Genomic DNA, 19,357 nt, shown 5'->3' with positions numbered 1-19,357 from the left:
AGTCCTACTGCTACAGGTACCGCTGCGCGGCCCGCAGCCAGAACACGCCTGACAGCTCCGCCTCCAACCTGGGCTTCCGCTGTGCCGCCGACCGCCTGCCCACCGCCAGCTGAGCGCCAGCGAGAGGCCCCGAGGAGCCGTGTCCAGCACGCGAGGAGCCATGTCCAGCCCGCGCTCGGCTTCCAGCCGCAGGATGGGCCACCCGTGTGCAGAGACCTGAGCTGGGGTCACACCTGCCCAACCGCCAAAGGAACCAACCCTCCGCGTGACCAAATCTCTGCGTCTGCGCGCTCGCCGCGCCTCCGGACCATTGCCGTGTTTCTCTTTGCAAGTCTCTCATGCGGGGGTGGGGGGTCCCCCCGAGCGAGGCTTCCAGAGGCTGCCCCTACCCGGGTTCTGACCCGGGGCTGGACCCCAGGGCCCCTCGGTGACCACCTGGCCGGGACGGGATGCACACAGGACCTCAGAGGCACTCAGTTCTGTGGGTATACCAGAGTCTATTGTGATTTCACGGGAGAATCTATGACAGATTATTTTTGAGCTATTTTTTTTTCCATGTGTGAAGCTTGGGTAATTCTAATCGTGTACAATAAGAGTTCTCTTAAGTTTTTTTCAGAAAGGGAGGGTGGTGGTGGTGGCCGTAATGAGTCTTTATAATAGTCACATGCACTTTGTTCTTTAAAGGAAATGAGTGTCTTTAACATTGTTACACCCATGAAGGTGGGTTCAAGTTCAGCTTTCTGAACACGTGGGGATGCCTGCGGGTAACTTTGTTGTGCTTTTATCTTTTAACATTAAGTGCCTTTGGCTGGGGGGCGGTTACAAGCCCCATCTCCCCCCTCCCCAAAGCCTTCAGTGAATGTGAAAGGTGTGCTAGCTCCGCGGGGGAGCCTGCTGAATCGTAGACGGAGGAGAGGGGCGGAGCCCCGGGGGGCTGCAGTGGGGCAGGAGAGGGGCAGAGGGCTGAAGTGGGGCGGCCTCGTCTGGGAAGGGGCGGCGCTCTGTGGGCTGTGGAGGGCCAGATGCTTTGAGTCACGACCACGGGAATAAACTGCTCTCTGCTGAGTCAGCTTCACTCTCATTGGCTCCTTTGTGTTTCCCTCTTAGAAAGAGAGGACCTGTGATGTGGGTGTGCTTCGCTCGCTAGAAAACCTCCCTGTCCACTAGCTACTGGATCACGTTGCTCTGGTGGCGGTTTTTATTCCAGGGAGCAAGGCTGTCCCACCAGCAGCCTCGGGATGACCTTGCCTCTCCTGCTGCAGGGGAGGAGGCGATGTCCCCAGGTTGCCTGGGTTGATGGTCCCGTGACGCCTTCCCACGTCAGGGGAGCCCCTGGTTTTAGAGTGATGGCTTCCATCCCTGTCCCCGGGACCCCATCCCGATCCCCCAGGCCCCAGAGACCACGGAGATGTCTCGACCTGTCATTCGAAAGAAGTGCTCGTCTCTGTGCTGGTGGTTCCGAAAGTCGGTCAGTAGCTCTTCAGCCGACACCAGTCGGTACTTGGTGTGTGAGCTCCTGACCTCACAGCGTCTGTCTGGGGAAACAGCCCTGCCGCTGGGTGGACAGCGTGCGTTTCAGCCTGCCCGTGTGTGGATGTAAGATGTTTCCCTACAGCTTTCTCCAGCCCATGATTAATTCCAAGCAAAACAAACAAATGCATTTTGCTCGGTTGAAAGAACTAATGTAGGGAATGAGGTATGTTATTCTTAAAGCTGCCACTTGCCAAAGAGAGTTTTTGTTTCACTCATTACCTCCCACCTGCTTATATTTTTTGCATGGCTGTATTTTTGCTGTGTATATTTTGGACTCTTCTATTAATTAATGTTATAACAAATTTTTTGGAGTGATTTGGCTTCATCTTTATAGAATTGCACTTTCAGCCGCAGCGTAGTGTTAGAAAGCATTTAAGACAAAACCCTAACAAGCCCTTGATTTGAGAACCATAGTTCCAGGTTACCAACCCCAGAGAGCCCCGAACCCACAGCCAGCAGTCACCGCTGCCCTGTGGAACGTGGAGTACTGACCAGGAGCAGCCGACGCGATGGCCATAGAACAACTTAATGGCTGCCTTTAATGCGTTCCTGAAAAACCTTACCTTCTGCAAAACCGCATGTGAAAAACAGGCACCTACGGAAAAACCACCGGGGAAGACACGTGACGCTTAAACACCTTTGTAACCAGAGCGGGAACAAAAACAATAACTCTCCAGTAAAACCAGTAGCTCCATTAAACGCCTAACGCGGCCCTTTGCAGCCAGGGCACCGCCCATCGGTCCGCTGCCACCCTAAGCCCTGGCGCCCCAAACCCTGGCACCCTAAGCCCTGGCGCCCCAAACCCTGGCGCCCTAAGCCCTGGCTCCCCAAGCCCTGGCGCCCTAAGCCCTGGCTCCCTAAGCCCTGGCGCCCTAAGCCCTGCCGCCCTAAGCCCTGCCGCCCTGAGCCCTGCCGCCCTGAGCCCTGCCGCCCTGAGCCCTGCTGCCCTAAGCCCTGTGCCCTGAGCCCTGGTGTTCCTTCTTCTTCTCCAGGGGCGTTTGCTTTTAATGGGGACACTTAACATCCCAAATACCGATCTGATCAGCTTGTCAGCCTCTTTATCAATAACTTCCTAGGAGGTGCAGACAGGGTCTTGGCAGCACCTTGGTCCTGCCGCTCAGCTTACATTGTTGGTTTTGGAAGGAGCCCTTCTGTGGGGTCTGTGCTGCTGGCCCTCACTTCCTGCCCCACCCCTGAGCAGGGAGGGGGCCTGAGGCCTGTTTTCACTCCCGCCTTGGTCCTCAGTGTTGGACAGTGTCCCTTTACTGTGGGGTCTGTGCTGCTGGCCCTCACTTCCTGCCCCCCCCCCCCAGCAGGGAGGGGGCCTGAGGCCTGTTTTCACTCCCGCCTTGGTCCTCAGTGTTGGACAGTGTCCCTTTACTGTGGGGTCTGTGCTGCTGGCCCTCACTTCCTGCCCCACCCCCACCCCCGAGCAGGGAGGGGGCCTGAGGCCTGTTTTCACTCCCGCCTTGGTCCTCAGTGTTGGACAGTGTCCCTTTACTGTGGGGTCTGTGCTGCTGGCCCTCACTTCCTGCCCCACCCCCACCCCTGAGCAGGGAGGGGGCCTGAGGCCTGTTTTCACTCCCGCCTTGGTCCTGAGTCCTGGACAGTGTCCCTTTACTGTGGGGTCTGTGCTGCTGGCCCTCACTTCCTGCCCCACCCCCACCCCCAAGCAGGGAGGGGGCCTGAGGCCTGTTTTCACTCCCGCCTCGGTCCTCAGTGTTGGACAGTGTTCTTTACTGTCGGGTGTGTGCTGAGAGGCTGAGCGGGAAGCCAGGCCTTTCTTCTGTGGCAGAGACGTGTACACATGATTAGTAGGGGGTGGGGTGGGCAGTGAGGAGGAGGTGGTCAGGGGACATTGCCTTGTTGGGAACATCAGATTAGATCAGGGCCGCAGCCCCGGCGTGGCTCAGCCTAGAGCTGAGAATGGAATGCAGATCTGCACTGGCGGGGACATGTTTCTCCTTCTCCCTCCCTGCTCCTCCCCCTTTTAATGAGGCCCCTTTTTTCATATAGCCAACTCTTCTGGAAAATAGGAAGTGCAGGTGCTGTTTGCTTAGGAGTGTTGCTTCGGGCTGGGGGGATGTGAAGTTGCGGCTCCAAGCTACCGCTTGGAGAAGTCTGTCTTCCACAGATGGACTTGACCGAGCTGTCTGCCGTCCACGTAGAACGTGGCGAGGCCTTTCTCCCAGAAGAACCCAGGATTCTCGGCCTCTAGCTGATCACCTTCTGAAAACAGGTTGTATTTTCAGGCTGCACGTAGAATTGTTGCCTGTGGTAAAATCCGCAGGTGACTTAGCGGAAGGGGTATTTATTTTTTTTTTTTTTGGTATTTTCTGAACTGAGAAGTGAGGAGGCAGTCAGACAGATTCCCGCATGCATCCGACCGGGAGCCACCCGGCATGCCCACCAGGGGGTGATGCTCTGCCCTTCTGGGGCGTCGCTCTGTTGCATCCAGAGCCACTCTAGTGCCTGGGGCAGAGGCCATGGAGCCATCCTCAGCGCCCGGGCCAACTTTGCTCCAGTGGAGCCTCTGCTGCGGGAGGGGAAGAGAGAGACAGAGAGGAAGGAGAGGGGGAGGGGTGGAGAGGCAGATGGGCGCTTCTCCTGTGTGCCCTGGCCGGGAATCAAACCTGGAACTCCTGCACACCAGGCCGATGCTCTACCACTGAGCTAACTGGCCAGGGCCATGAAAGGGGTATTTTGAAAAATACAAACAACATGGAAGTACAGGTGATTTCTGTTCTGAGACTTCAGGGAGTTCATACAAGAGGCTGGCGAGGGATTTACTTTTTCTCTGTAACGTGCTGTGCTGCATGCAGAACTCCTTCCTTCTTTCCAACAAATATGAACCCCCCCCGGCTCTCCTGGGGTCTGCCCTGAGGGCTGCTGTCGGGGGGCAGGGAGGCTGCAGGCAGGGGGGAGCGGTGGGGGACAGGACGCTGCCCCTCGTCTGCGTGCCGCTCGCTCCAGCTTCCAGGAGGAGCCGCGTTTCCGCATCTTCCTGTGAAGTCTCGAGTCTTCAGTGTCTGCAGCCAGTTCCGATGTAAGAACACAGGTGCAGACCCACTAAGCTGCTTCCGCAGCCAGGTTCGGCCCGGGGGGTGGGGTGGGGGAGCATCCTCGGCCTAGATGATGCAGAGCAGATCCATTTCATGCAGCACGAAATCCCACGTGTTTCTGGTCGAGTAGGTACCAGTCAGGATCATCCGAGAGTGAGGAAGGGCGCGGGCTGGCACAGGGGCCCCATCTTGCTGGGAAGTGCCCCCTGGGCTCTCCTCCCCCCTCCCCCCCCCACACACGCTGGTCCTGCAGGGGCTACAGGGCGTTAAAGCACCATCTCCGTTCACATGAGCCTCCGTGACTAAGTTGGCAGGGTAGCCTTGGGCCCCAGCAGAAACGTCTGGTTCTTGACTACTGGTTCTGTTTTCTCCATTGAGACGTCATTCTCTGCAGTACCCCCACCCCCACCCCCAGTGCAGGCCTGGTTTTTACAGGTTTGCAGGCTCCCTCAAGCTCTCAGGGAAAGTTGGCTTTTGTTGTTTCAAATGCTTAAAACCCGGTGGAAATGATTAACCCCAAGAGGCCGTGACTCCGGAGGCGGGCAGCTCGCCAGAACACCTTCCTTCCTCTCCCTCTCGTGTTGAGACCAGGAGAGCAGGGGTCTCATTAGTTTTGAGCAGAACCGGCGAGACGACCTCAGGTGGGCTGCTCAGCGCTCCTCTCTGAAACGGGCCCTGTTCAGGATCGGAAGGTTCCGCGGAGGAGCACCCAGGGGAGGAATTTTTCAGCTCCGGATCAGATTCTCGGATTCTCGCCTGTCCCCAAATGGTAATTGACCCCAGAGCCACCCTGCCAAGTGGCTGGCGGGGCCCTCTGCAATCAGTCACAGCGCCGAGGCCGGAAGGGGCTCCGTGCCACCGTGATGGAAGGTCCCGGAGAATTGCTGGGCCTGGGCCACGTGGGGCCGACTTTCCGTTTTCTTTGCCGAGAAAACAGAAGACGGATCAGAGCTACTTGTTTTTTCCAACATGTCAGTTTGGCATCTCATCAGGGTAACAGGAGATGCTCAGAATCAAGGCTTGGGGAGTGGGGCGGGGCGGAGGGGGACAGAACCAGCTCAGGGACTCCCAGGGGAAGAGATAAGCCCTTGTCAGTGGCGCTGATAAGAGTCCGTCACCTGCGTTTGCTTTGGTGCTTGTGCAGAAGGGCCCTTTGGGGCCACTTTTTTTTTTTTTTTGGAAGTCCACAATTTTCCACTGCTCCAGACACTGGCCAAATGAAAATGTTTACTTTTAAGTGACGTGAAGGAAGCCCCTGGTACTGTCTTCATTTGGCGGCAGTGGGAGTCCCTTGGATAGAGAGGGACTCTGCCTAAGGTCTTTGCAACAGAAGGTACTCGGCGTGGGGTCCCCACCACGGCAGCCTCTGGTGGGGCGACGCGGGCGTGAACCCCGCATGTCCCCGGCGCCCGCCCCCTCAGAGGCCAGTGAGAAAGGTCAGGGTCACCTTCACGAAGCAGCTCTTACTCCTGGAGGGTTTTGTCTTCATTTTGCTCTCACAGCCGTGGTTGTTCGACCTCTTCTCTTAGCTCGAAGTGTGTGCCCAGGTGACACAGCAGAATGAGGCGGAACCAGGACTCACCGTTGTGGTGACTGCTGTTCTCGCTGCTGTGCCACCGAACGGCGGTTTCCTTGTGAATTGGGGCGGAGAGGAGTGGGTCGGGGAGGGGAGGTTGCTGGCAGATGAGGAGGTGGCGTGCGTTCGTGGTCACCTCGGACCCTGGAACTGGACGGCCCAGGCCCCGGTCCCTGTCATTTTGGGCAAGACGCCAAACCTTTCTGTTCTTCAGATTTTGGAAATAAGTGGAAATACCTCTAGAAAAGGCAGAATCGAGTGAGGCAGGCCGGTTCCAACAGTGTAGGATGGTCTGAGTGTAGAGCTTTGACCTGCGTTACGTCCGTCCCTGACTTTGAAGGTCGATGCAGTCATCGTCCTCAGTGTGGTCAGGAGCCATCCAAGGTGAATGCCTGCATCTTAACCTCAGAAAGCTCACCCCCCACCCCGCAGTGCTCACCTCTTCCTGTAAGGTGCCCGTGTCTCTGTACGGAAGTGGGTGTTCTCAGGGACGAGGTGGGGAAGGCCGGGTCTGTGGGCGACACTGGTCCTCTGGCAGTGACATCAGAAGGTGCCCTAACCGCTCGTGTGTGCCAGGCTCGCGCCCGTGGAAAGGATACAGCTGATGAGGGTGTCGGAGATCACGTGTGGGCAGGGAAACAAGTGTCCTGCTGTGCCCCGTGTGTGCAACTGCGTTCTGAGAGGGGTGGGAGGGCTTCCCTGATATAGAGGATACCCCTGGTCTTGATGAAACCAGGCTGCGGGCTGTGGCCCTCCGGACCCTGCTGCTCGGCTCAACGCTGGGCGTGGCTTGCGAAGACGTGGCTTCTGAGCCAACTTCTGTTCCGGAATATCTGTAAATCCTTCCTTCGGTGGGAAGGGAAAAACCCCCACCGCGTTCCCATTGTAATTTCATCTTTATTACCGAAACCCTTTGCTTCAGGACGTACGAGGCAAAGCGCAAGGCGGAACCACACTGATGAGCGCTGTGGGATGTCAGTGCTGTGCCTCCCTGTGAAATGGCAACTAAAATGGTTTTGTGTATAATGTCCCCCTCTAGTGGCCAGATGATGATGATGATTTTATGCTGTTTTTGTACAAATGCTGTCGAGTTGAAGAACCTTGTTATCTAGGGGTACTGTGGAAGGGTTGGTTAGCAAGGGGAGTGCAAGTCCTGATTCCACAGGAAAAAAACTCCTCACGTATGTGTCAGTTCCCGTCTCTAGATTTTTAAAGAGAAGGTGCACACAGAGAACAGGACCTGCCCAGGGAGGTGGGTGCGGGTCCGGTCTCTCATCTTCTCCCTCTGGTTATTTCCCAAATTTCTACTGCTTTTTAAAATAATTATTATTAGTAACTATACAAGCATCATTACCAACACCTTTATTGTTATTATTTAAGATGTTATTGATTTTAGAAAGAGAGGAAGGGAGACAGAGAGAGGATTATCAAGTTGTTCCTCTTCTTGAGGCATTCACTGGTTGTTTCTTGTGTGTGCCCTGAGGGGATGGAACATGCAATCCCTGAGCCACCCGGCAAGGGCCAAAGATACGGATGAATTTAATTTATTAAGTCATACTACAGTATAGGGCCCAGATAATTATTTTAGTTTCCAAACTGTCGAATAAACCTGCATAAGTGACTTGTTCTTGCAACATCCATGCTTTAAAAAGGGACATAAGAGACGAGTGCCCCTCCCGAGTGTGGATGGAATTCTAAGATTCCCGCTCCCTCTGGCGGCGTCCACGGGCCGGTGGCGTTTCCACGGTACTACCACCTGAAGAACTGAGGCGGTGTGGCGCTTCCACACCCAGCTTCGCAGGACAGCCACGCGTCCAATGAAGATTTCACAATTCTTTTCCTTCTAAGATTTTTGGTTGTGCCCGTGGAAGTCGTCGTTCTGGCTACAGTTTTCACTGTTGGGGGGGACTCGGTAGGGTGTTAGCAGGTGACAATCACACATGCCCCCGTCCTGCACTCCTGTTTAGAAGCGGACGAGAAGGAAGAGGCAGGCAGGAGACAGACCGAAACCAAACTGTCAGCTTTATTACCAGTGAAACAGTCACTGGTTGGGAAGCGGCATGCGGCCGCCGGGGTTCCCCTGGGTCATTACGATTTGGTGCCGGTGCTAGAAAACCGAAACACAGTGGGGGAGAGACCGCTTCCCACCGGAGCCCAGGGGTCGGGTCAGGGCGGGGGTGGTGTGCCCCACGGCACCCGCACCTGGACTCCTATTTTGTTGACTTGCTGTGCCTGGCTTTCTTGTCCAAGGTCATGCTGGGTCTAGGGCGGGTGCCCCAGTCCTACCCGGGGGCAGGGAGGAGGGGGCCGAGGGCTGATGTCTGCTTTCAGGACTCACCGGTTTTACTTATATCTCATTATCTAGCAGGGGTCCCTAAACTTTTTACACAGAGGGCCAGTTCAGACCGTTGGAGGGCTGCCACATGCCACATACAGTACTCCTCTCACTGACCACCAATGAAAGAGGTGCCCCTCCCGGAAGTGCCAAGGGGGGCCGGATAAATGGCCTCAGGGGGCCGCATGCGGCCAGCAGGTCGTAGGTTGGGGACGCCTGATAGAGCATAGTTGGCGGAATCAAACTAGGAAGAGTGCCCCGTTGTTAGCTGGGCATGGGAGAAGGGGTATCTCTGGACGACCTGTGGTCTCTGCTCTCCTGAGTGAGAGAGGTGACCCCGGGTCTCCACTCAGGGTGGAGGGGGGGAGCAGGAAGGGCCAAGCGCCAAGCAAACACGCCGCTTCCTTCCCCATCTCGCCTGATGAGAGGTGCGCCCCTCCCACGCCCCTCCCCGCCCCCACCTCCCACGCCCACACTCAGCCGCCTCGCTCAGGCTCAGTACAGAGAGCCGTCGTAGGGCAGGAAAGCAGCACACGACCTGGAACCACAGTGACAAGGTTTCCTGAGCGCCCCGTCATCTCGCCTTTCTTTGTCATCGCCGTCCACTAGGTTAAGGAACCGTCCCGAGTAGTCGTAGGAGAGCTCTTCCCCCGGCCGGACGTCCCTGGCCGCGAACAGGGCCAGCCTGGGCACCATGGAGTCCACCCGCACGGGCACCATGAGCAGGTTGGGCTCGCAGGCGTGGTTCAGGAATCTCCCGACGTTTCCCACGCGGGCCGGGTCCACGAACGTTTCCATCACCTGCCCGTTAGACACGTGTTCCCTGACAGCGATGATGTAATTCGAGTCGTGGACGGTCTGTCGCCGAATTCTCCTCTGAGCCTCCGAGAAGCCCACAACCTCGCCGGCGTACTCGCAGACGAAGCGTCCCCGAGGGATGGGCTCCAGGGTCCGCAGCCCCCAGCCCTTCTTCTCCGTCCTGAACACCTGCAGCCGCAGCCGCAGGCCGCGCTGCACCACTCTGTTCCCGCAGCGCTCCGGGCACGGGCACAGGGCGCCGCATTCGAACACTGGCTGGGCACACCTCGCTGCCGATACCAGGTCCCCAAGGCATGAGTCCTTGTCATAGTTCTGCTGGTGACGGAGACAGGAGCAGGTGCCCGGGACGCAGGGGCCGTTGCGACAGGTGCAGCCGGGGAAGGTGATCTGAGCGGGATCGGCGTCTGCTCCGGGCCCAGCCACGTGCTCAGGGGTGTACTGCGAAACCAGGAGGCCCGGAGTCAGCCAGCACGACCCTCCCGTCCCATCTCCCGCCAGCAGTGCCGAGCTGAGCTATCCCTCACTCCCACATATGTGCAAATGGAGCAGAAAATCGAACGACACACAGTACGTCAAAATATCATCTGCAAACAACTCTCCAATTAAAAAAAAAAAAAGATGAATGCTGGCCCTGGCCAGTGGCTCAGTGGATATAGTGTCAGCTGCACATGTGGATGTCCCGGGTTTGATCCCTGGTCAGGGCACACAGGCAAAGCAACCATCTGCTTCTCCCCCCCCCTCCCCCTTCTCTCCCCCTTCTCCTTCCACAGCCAGTGGCGGGATTGGCTTGAGCGTGCCCCAGGCACTGAGGATAGCTCAGTTGGTCTGAGCACATCAGCCTCAGGCTCTAAAAATAGCTCAGTTGATTGAAGCATTGGCCAAAGATGGAGTTGCTAAGTGGATTCTGGTCGGGGCACATACGGGAGTCTGCCTCACTATCTCCCCTCCTCTCACCTAAAATGAATGAATAAATAAATAAATAATAAAGATTAATTTTAAGGTTTCAAATTCTGTGGTTTTATTTTAGCTGTAGGAGAAACGAGTGAAAAATACTTTTTTGTCTTATTGGAAACTGAAAGTGTTGTGACTGTTCTGTTTCCCTCTAAGCCTCGGATGTCAGGAAAATCAGAGCTGGATTTAGGATCTGAGGCCAGTTGAGTGTTTTATCCTTGGCTTTTGATCTTTTTACATTTATCTGATGATAACTGCATATATGTATTTTTATGGTGAGTCTACTCAGGCCCTTTTTGAGGGTAAGAAAGTCAAAATGAGAAAGAAATCAATGAAAAATGGCCTTGGGAGAGTGCTCCATTGATTCTTTTTAAAGGAATTTTTTAATGTAAAGATTATCTAAATATTCTCTGATGTTTTAAAAAGACACTTTATATTTCCACTTGAATCTTCACAAGGTTAAAAAAATAGGCATTTGACTAAGAAACTGCAGACAGAATTCCAAAAGTCATATTTGTTACAGTAGTATGAATAGATACTTAACTCTACTGTGGAGGAATTGTATACACATAAAGAGATCCTCATATTCAATGAGACAGATAATATGAAAACGTTTCTCAGTCTTATTAACGTACCTGTATTTTCAAAAAATGTTTACATTTACAAAATGTTAGAGAAAAAGAAAGGTCCTCAGTCTAAACCCCTCTCTGTGAAGCCTGGCTCTCTGCTTATATTTTCACTGGTATAATGAAGCGTGCTTTCTAACCCGAAGACCACAGTCTGTCTCAGGAGCTCAGCATATTTCTTTCGGAATGGAATAATCCTTCTTTATGTGGAACCTGGCCCACTTGTTCACACGGGGAACACCCAGAGCCGACCCAGCCCAGACTCGTGGCCTTCATCCACCGCCGCCTGCTCGCCTCTTACCTGCACCTGCCGGGGCTTGGGAAGACGCACTCAGGGAAATACAAAAGAGGGTGTTTCTTAAAATCATTTTTAGTATTGTCATAACCTCTGCTTTTCCTGGTAGGAGTCCAAGTAAGACTGCAAGGTGGACCGGGCGCGAGCCGGGACTTCATGCAGGACGCGCAGTGCGCAGGGATGCGCTCGCAACCAGATCCCTGAAGAACTGGGTGGAGGGTTCAAAAAAAACTTAGAATTTTTTTTTTTTTTTAAATAAACCACGGTCACTCCGGAAGCACAAAGGGAGACAGGTGACAGCATGCTGAAGAGCAAAGGCACCTCCCTGCCCTTCTCACCTGCAGTCTCTCCTTTCTCTGCACCAGACCGGAACTTAACAGCATGAACCTGGGGATCTCAGTGGCAGAGACTGCAGGGCTCCCTAGTTGTATGAAAAGTGGGGGACTGGTCTTTTAAACAAATCTGTGTCTGGAGGCAAGGCGTGGCCAGGAGCTGTGAGGTGTGGCACTGTGAGGGGTCAGGTTCCTATCCATAGCACTGGGTGTGGAGCAGGAGACTCGGGAAACATTGTTTGCCTGAGTGAAGATAACTTCTGATCCGAGGGCTGACCTTTCTGAGTCCCATCTGTATAGGAACCCTGGAAAATGAGGTATGCCACTGCACCGTATTCCGGGCTGATGCCTCGCCGGGTTCTCAATTTAAAGGAAGTGCTGTGAAAATCTTCATTCCTTTTTTGGTTGTTTTGTAATGCCAGCCACGAGAATCTTTGAACTTGGCCTCAAGCCCCACGATTTTTTTTTTCTGTTCCAAGCAGCTATTAGGAGACTGAGCCAGATAATTCTTTTTCAAGGCCTAGCTGAGATCTTATAAAGGATGTTTAAAGCTGGTTTCTGGAATTTTCAGTTCAAGAAAATCAATCAGTTCTTTTTTTCTACTTAGGTTTCAACACTCATGGCATTAGGATATGCTAGTTTCCAATCTGAACCTTTGAATGTTCCTTTTACCTTTCACATAGCTAACAAGACCCAAAGTTATTGTTAAACCGAGTTTTTCATGCTTTAATCCTTTGGTGTGCATATGCCTGTGAAGGCAGGGTTTGGGGCAAGCAAACTATTTTGACCTTTTTATGAGGCTGGTTTTTATGCCCAGGAATATATGTGAGCAAACTAGTTGAAGGCATGTTTAGGCTTGTCATTTCAAATGTTTCAAACATGTTCTATCTTCTTGGTAAGAATATAAACTCTCAGAGGAAGGGATCTTGTCTTCTTTCTGTAACTCTTCACTCTACTCAAAGCTATGGACATAGCCAGGCAGCTAGAACACCATGGGACTGAGTCTGTCTCCCGATTGTCATTTATGCTCATCAACTACAGGCGTGAGGATCAATCACATGGCGAGAGGAAGGGAGGGTGAAAAGCACTAACTTGTAGTGCATCTCGTCAGTTATTTATTGATTGCTTCTCATACGTGTTTTGACGGGGGATGGGGAGTGGCATGGAAGCTCCAGCTGAGCCCGTGACCCCTTGCTCAAACCACTGACCAGTGAGTGACCTTTGGCCTCAAGCCAGCGACCTTTGGCCTCAAGCCAGCGACCATGGGGTCATGATGATGATCCCACGCTCAAGCCAGCGACCTTTGGCCTCAAGCCAGCGACCGTGGGGTCATGATGATGATCCCACGCTCAAGCCAGCGACCTTGGGCTTCAAGGCAGTGACCTTTGGCCTCAAGCTAGCGACCATGGGGTCATGATGATGATCCCACGCTCAAGCCAGCGACCTTTGGCCTCAAGCCAGCGACCGTGGGGTCATGTTGATGATCCCATGCTCCAGCCAGCGGCCTAGCGCTCGTCAGTTGAAGCTGTGATCTCAGGGTTTTGAACCTGGGACCTCAGCATCCCAGGTTGATGCTCTATCCACTGTGCCACCACTGGTCAATGCCCCCCACCCTCCCCGCCCCTTTTATAGCAATGAAGAGCTTTCTATCTTCTCTTGTAAACTCAAGGGCAGGAATGGTGTTGTCAACATTTTAACTTCTATGCCTCCTTTAACATGGTGCTTGGCACTGTATAGGCACTCAATTATTTGCTGAATAAAGAAAGCATGTTATCAGTGTTCTTGACGAGGCATTCACAATATCTGGTTTTGAATAAGCTTTTAGGGATCAGTGTTTAATATGGTGCTGGCCAACCATAATAGCCTAAGGTATTTTGAGGAAAAATAACCATTTCTGACCTTGGAAAACTGCTGTTAAGTCAACCATCTTATTTGATCCTCAAACAACTCTAGAAAGCAGGAAGGACAGACGGGGTTCGATACTGATAATGGATGTGAAAAGAGCTATCCATTTTTAATTATTTTCATTTTTCAGATGAGGAAGGGCAGGGTCTGAGACATGGCTACGATGGCAGAGCCCTGAACCCCGCCCTCCTGCCTCCAGGTCCAGTGTCCTTTCCCCTGCAACATCATTGTCATTTCTTTTCCTCTTCTGGTCACTCCTTACTCCTCAGGCAACATGCAGTACAGGTCAGAGGGGTGAGAAAGGCTGAAGGGCTTTGAGGCTGGAACAGTGAATGTTTATGCAGTGCTTTCACAAGCCAGGGACTGTATTTCAGTTGTACCTCTCCAAGCAAAACGAGGTAGATGGGGAAAACAGCCGTGTGAGGCTTGCTCGCTGGTTTCCCGGCTGCAAGCACTTTGCATGATTAGTGCATGAGCACGTGGCAGAGAGCCACATGCGTGTCTCAACGAAAAGCCACGGGTGCTTTCCCTTGGTGGCGATTCTCCCAGATTGCTCTCTGGCCACGGTGAGGTGCGGTTCCCTCAGCTGCCACCACGAGGGGCGGTTTTTCTGATCCCTTGCCCTCCACTATGAAAAGTGGTTTTCCTTTGTTTATTTGCTCACCTGTCCTTGCGAGCCTCCAATAAACGGAAATGGCCCGATGCTTTCCGGCTATGCAGTTCCTCTACCGTCTGCCCGAATTCAATGCAAACTTGCCTGGCCTCGACCACCAGCACTACAAGGTATTATTATTTTAATTGTCCGTGGGGGGACTTTAAAGCTTTGCCAAAGCTAGTTTATATTTGCCCAAGAAGTCATAGCATGGGGGAGACTCAGCTACGGTCTGACTCAAGAGGCCAAGTTTTTAACCATGACACCTGGCTGACATCTGCTAATAGGCTCCATGCTGGACCTTATACATGAGACACCCGAGACCCGAGAGGTAAAGGTTAGCCCCAGATCCCTCAGTGAGTTCTGGGAACAGACCAGGACAAAAAGGCCGGGTTCTCGGGGCTCTTTCCAAGGGACCTCGTGACACCTTTGATTTTGCCCTTCAGGGAACGGCCAGTCTATGGGCAGAAAAGAAGTATATTCTTGTTAAGGGCATTGGGCAATGTTAATAGAAAAAGACTGAAATCTATGCTTTTAAGAGCTATTCCCGCCCGCAAACAGCTGTGCGATGGGGTAAGGGAAAAAAAAAAGTGGAGAAGCCCCAAGAACACCTGCAGCGTTAGGATCACGCAGGTTAGTAAGACCACGTGGGGGGCTGAGCACCAGGCCGCCATCTAGCCCCACCCCTGTGGCTGCGCGCGCAGGCTGTCAAGCCCTGCCCCAAACAAGAGGAAGCGGTCCGCGGCGTGCGCAGCTCTCTAGAAGGCCGAACCCCGCCCCCTACCTGGAAGGGCTCTGGCCTCGCCCCCGGGGGCCACACGCCTACTGGCACCTCCTCCAGGCCGCACGCGATGTCCAGTGGCTCCGTGGGGACTTCGGGTTGCGCCTCCTCACGCGCGGCCATCCTGCAGAGCTGTCTCGCCGGGTCACGAAGCGCGTGCGTCCGAATGAGCTTGAGCGCTCGCAGAGCATGCTGGGAGTCGTAGTCCCGCGACCCGCACCGCCTCATGGGAGATGTAGTTTTTTCCCTTTCCTGTCACCTGTGGCGTCTGAAATCAGGCTCGCCCTTGGTTTTGAGCCAAAGTGCACAAGTAATAACAAAACCGTTAAGGTGCGGACAAAACTTTGGGGACACAAAGTGAAGTGGTTGAGTCCCCCCCCCCCCCCCCCCCCCCCCCCCCGTGAGCCTCAGGGCGGGCTTCAGAGGCGAGTCTGTGGTCCAGGTTTGCGGGGCTGGGGGAGGGAAGGGAGAGCACGCCTGGCGGAGGGGACTGCACCCGTGGGCACCCGGGGGTTCGCACTCGGGCAGCACGACGGCCTGGCAGGGCCCCTCCCGCGCCGAGGCGTTTGTGCCCTGTGGCCCCCCGCCCCGCCGAAGGCTCCAGTGTCCATCCCTCTCCTGCCTCAGTTTCCCCGCAGCGTGGCGGTGTCCCCCAGGTCTCCGCCCGGCTCCTGTGTGTCCCCATCTCCAGGGCGCAGAGGGCACGCTGTCACCCTTCTTCCCCGAGAGCGAGCGCCTGGGCCCATCTCGCTGACTCCTCCTTCCATCGTGCTTCTTATCCCCATTTCCTCCTTTGCCCCTGCTTTGTGGCTTGGACCCCTGAAACAGTCCTTTACTGAAGTCGTGCCCTCTGCAGACCCCCGCGCCCCCCATGCTGCCGCCCCTACGATGCTCTCGGGAGGGCGCACCTGCGGTTATTATGTCCCGCTCTTTCCGCCCTGCGTTTGCTGCGTCTCTCTCCAAGGCCTGTTTCTGTGTGAGTCCCTAGGGGAGCCAGACCCTCCCAGTGTCGTTGGTCTCTTGTTTCATGTACATTTACCCTACGAACCCGGGACAGGGGTGCCACCTGGGTGCCTGCGCCTTGGCTTATGTGTTCTCCTGTCTTCTCTGACCTGATTATTTCTTTTTTAAGTGAGAGGAGGGGAGACAGACTTCCACATGCACCCAGTCCGGGATCCACCCGGCGGACCCTTTCTGGGGCCGATGCTTGAATCAACTGAGCTATTTTTAGTGCCTGCGGCTGATTCTGGGACCAACCCAGCTATCCTCAGTGCCCAAGCCCACTCTCTAATGAATTGAGCCAGGAGAGGGGAAGAGGAAGAGAATGGGGAGTGTTAAGGCAAGAGAAGCAGATGGTCACTTGTCCTGTGTGCCCTGACCAGGAATCGAACCTGGGGCACCCCCCATATGCCGGGCTGACGCTCTGCCCACTGAGCAAACCGGCCAGGGCCTGACCTGTTTCCTACAGCGCTGGTTACCTTTCTGTTTGCACTCCCATTTTACTCTGTGGTGGCGGTGTGGAGGTATTACATAGTTCCTGTCACTCCTCAGCATACTCCGGGGAGAGCCCCATCAAAGTCATAAAAGTCATACCCGGGAGAGGGAGAAGGAGAAACATTTGTTTCAACTTAAATAATTTTGGTATATTTGTTTGCAAGTCTGTTGATATAGGGCCAAGGTCATTTTTTGTGTGTGTGGCTGTTTTCTGTATGTGACTCTACTGATGAGAATTTCATCGTGTTGTCTCTGGGTTCCTGTGTGGGGGTCGTTGAAGTGCAGCAGAAACTACAAGACAGCGAAGCAGCCCGCGTTCAGGACCTGTTCCCTCACCCCCACCCCCAGGGGTCCATCTAGTTTCTTCCATGTACTTTGATGATGAAACATGTTTTAGTGACGTGTGTGTGTGTGTGTGTGTGTGTGTTTCCCAAGGCTTCCCTGAGTGTTCTGCTTAGTTTTCCTATAGGGAAGGAACGCCCCACACTCAGGAGTTCCTCATTATGTCCTCAGATTCACTACACTGAGGTCCACAGGTCATCGATAGTGTCTTAGTTCAGGGTGCTATCACAGAATGCCACAGGCTGGGGGCTTACACAACAGCCATTGTTCCCACAGGTCTGGGGGCTGGACGTCTGAGGTCAGGGTGGTGGTGTGGGCGGGTTCATGGTGAGGACCCTCCTCCAGGATTGCAGACGGCCATCTTCTCGTTTATTTGTATGTTGGGGACCCAAAGATGGGCTTAGCTGCCTTCTTCTCCTTGTCAGGAGACCAACCCCTCCGTGACGCTGCACTCTCATGACTTACTTACCTCCCAGAGGCTCCTGCCCCAAACACTGTCACATCAGGACGTCAACATACGGACTTTAGAGGGACACGTTCAGTCCAGAGCCAGCAGGTTTGGGAATGGACACTCGGATCGGGCTGACAGTGTACCCAGGAGCAGGTGGGAGAGGCGCTTGATCTGACCCTGAAGTACACATGTGTGACACTGAAGTACACGTGTGTGACACTGAAGTACACGTGTGTGACACTGAAGTACACATGTGTGACACTGAAGTACACGTGTGGGAGGTAAAAACCCACATTCAGGAGCAGGTTCAGAGGGGAAAGTAGGAAGTTGACTCGGTGGAGAAAAGTCCCAAAGGAGGACCCGGAATCAGATGTGCCTCAGCCCATGGTTCTACTGGGCCAGCTCTGACCACAGGCAAGGTAGCCAACCGTCCATGTCAGATACCGTGGGAGAACTTGACACAGGCTGATTCACTTCCTTTCTACAGCGAGGCACTCAAAACCTTATTGACGTGACCCGCCAAGGGTCGTGTTAGTTTCAACCACATGTGTGGACTCACAGGGCTCTGCTAGGCCACCTGCGGCATTGGGGTCACTCGGAAGGTCACAGGCTGGCATCAGGGAGGCGTCTGATGTTCTGTGGGAATGGTGCAGGAAGCTGTCACACGCAGGTCACAAAGCTGCCTTGGCGTGTTCTTTGTCTTCCTGAAGGTGGCTCAAACACAACGAGAAGAGGTCCCTATTATCAGGGTGTGGGAGCGTCCGGAATTAGAATCTCCTACCCCAGAGGTGCGACAGGCTTAGTAAGTGTTGTATCAGACAAGGCTGTGCACTCGCCCTTCCTGAGGGGACAGTCACGGAGGTGAGGCAGCTGGCCATGCGTGATACAGTGAAGGGAGTAAGGGAGGAGTCAGTGAAGCACTCCGGAGCCTCGGCAGAAGGGAACACGCCTTCCGGCTGGGGACATCGGGGGACGCTTCACCGAGAAGGGGCGGTGTGCCCGGGCCTTGAAGGAGGGACGGGATTGAGGAAGAAAGGGAAGGGCGTCCCAGGCAGAAGGAACAGCAGGAAGGAAAGGTCTCAAGCTCAAGGTCGTACGCAGGAAGGAGTAGCTGCGGACTGGCTGGAGATCGGGTTCGTGACATTTTCCAGGAATTGTCCATAACGAAGGAATTCCACCGACATCCAAAGGACGTGCTGTTCTTTCGTGTTAAGAGAAGTTTTTGCACACTGGCGACACGCACAGTGCTGTGTTGACCAGTCTGGGGACTTTACCCACGAGGAAGACACGGAGCCCAAGGAGACCTTGCGTGTCAGCAGACACCCTCCACGCCCCGCACTCGTCAGAGCTGCGCGTCTCCTGAAGGGAGGATCATCAGAGCGCGAGGAGAGCCACGCTCTTGTGTTCATCGATGATTAAGCCGTTTTTTATTTTTTGACTCTTTCTTGGTCATATCGCCTGCCCTTTGGAGAAACATTCTCAAGACTTCATTTTATTTTATTTTCTGCAGCTGTCAGTGATGGTACCTCTTGAACAAGATCTTCAGTGTCTGTTAGCCCTTCAGTTTAATTTGTTTTGATCTTGCTGGCAAAAAAAAAGAAACCCCAAAGTCTTTGTACACAGTGTGCGATTAAAGTCAGGAGAGGGTGTTTGCAGGCTGAGAGTGCCAACAGTCAGACTTGCCTCTTTCCCTCATTTTACCTGATTTCCTTCTTTTCTCTAGACCAGGGGTCCCCAAACTACGGCCCGTGGGCCACATGCGGCCCCTTGAGGCCATTTATCTGGCCCCCGCTGCACTTCCGGAAGGGGCACCTCTTTCATTGGTGGTCAGTGAGAGGAGCACATTGACCATCTCATTAGCCAAAAGCAGGCCCATAGTTCCCATTGAAATACTGGTCAGTTTCTTGATTTAAATTTACTTGTTTTTTATTTTAAATATTGTATTTGTTCCCGTTTTGTTTTTTTACTTTAAAATAAGATATGTGCAGTGTGCATAGGGATTTGTTCATAGTTTTTTTTATAGTCCGGCCCTCCAATGGTCTGAGGGACAGTGAACTGGCCCCCTGTGTAAAAAGTTTGGGGACCCCTGCTCTAGACGGTGCTCCCCACTGACAGGAGCCTGGCTCCTCACCATGTGGTCTACAATGGTGGGATAATAGCTGCCTGGTGGGAAAGAACTCTATCCCTGGACATTCATGAGTTC

General features: G+C 54.0%; 2 protein-coding genes across 2 annotated transcripts in view; one reads left to right on the top strand and one right to left on the bottom strand.

The window, feature by feature from the left end:
• The window catches only part of SUMF1 (sulfatase modifying factor 1), a 50,455-nt gene extending 49,374 nt beyond the window's left edge, over positions 1–1,081 (top strand). The window contains exon 9 of the mRNA XM_066245312.1: positions 3–1,081. Coding sequence (XP_066101409.1) covers positions 3–113 — 111 coding nt within the window. The 3' untranslated portion in view covers positions 114–1,081. The remainder of the gene's footprint in view (positions 1–2) is intronic.
• A 4,629-nt stretch (positions 1,082–5,710) lies between these two features.
• Positions 5,711–15,137, bottom strand: LOC136314474 (histone-lysine N-methyltransferase SETMAR). The gene is made up of 2 exons (XM_066245407.1): positions 14,871–15,137; positions 5,711–9,763 (listed from the first exon to the last, which is right to left on the bottom strand). Exons 1-2 carry the CDS (start codon positions 15,093–15,095, stop codon positions 9,002–9,004), a joined length of 987 nt encoding a protein of 328 aa, XP_066101504.1. The 5' UTR covers positions 15,096–15,137; the 3' UTR covers positions 5,711–9,001.
• Positions 15,138–19,357: the final 4,220 nt, after the last annotated feature.

Source organism: Saccopteryx bilineata, chromosome 10, assembly GCF_036850765.1.
Source record: "Saccopteryx bilineata isolate mSacBil1 chromosome 10, mSacBil1_pri_phased_curated, whole genome shotgun sequence".
Classification (NCBI taxonomy): Eukaryota; Metazoa; Chordata; class Mammalia; order Chiroptera; family Emballonuridae; genus Saccopteryx; species Saccopteryx bilineata.
Note: the sequence above shows the minus strand (reverse complement) of the source record. Positions and strands in the feature narration are given on the sequence as shown.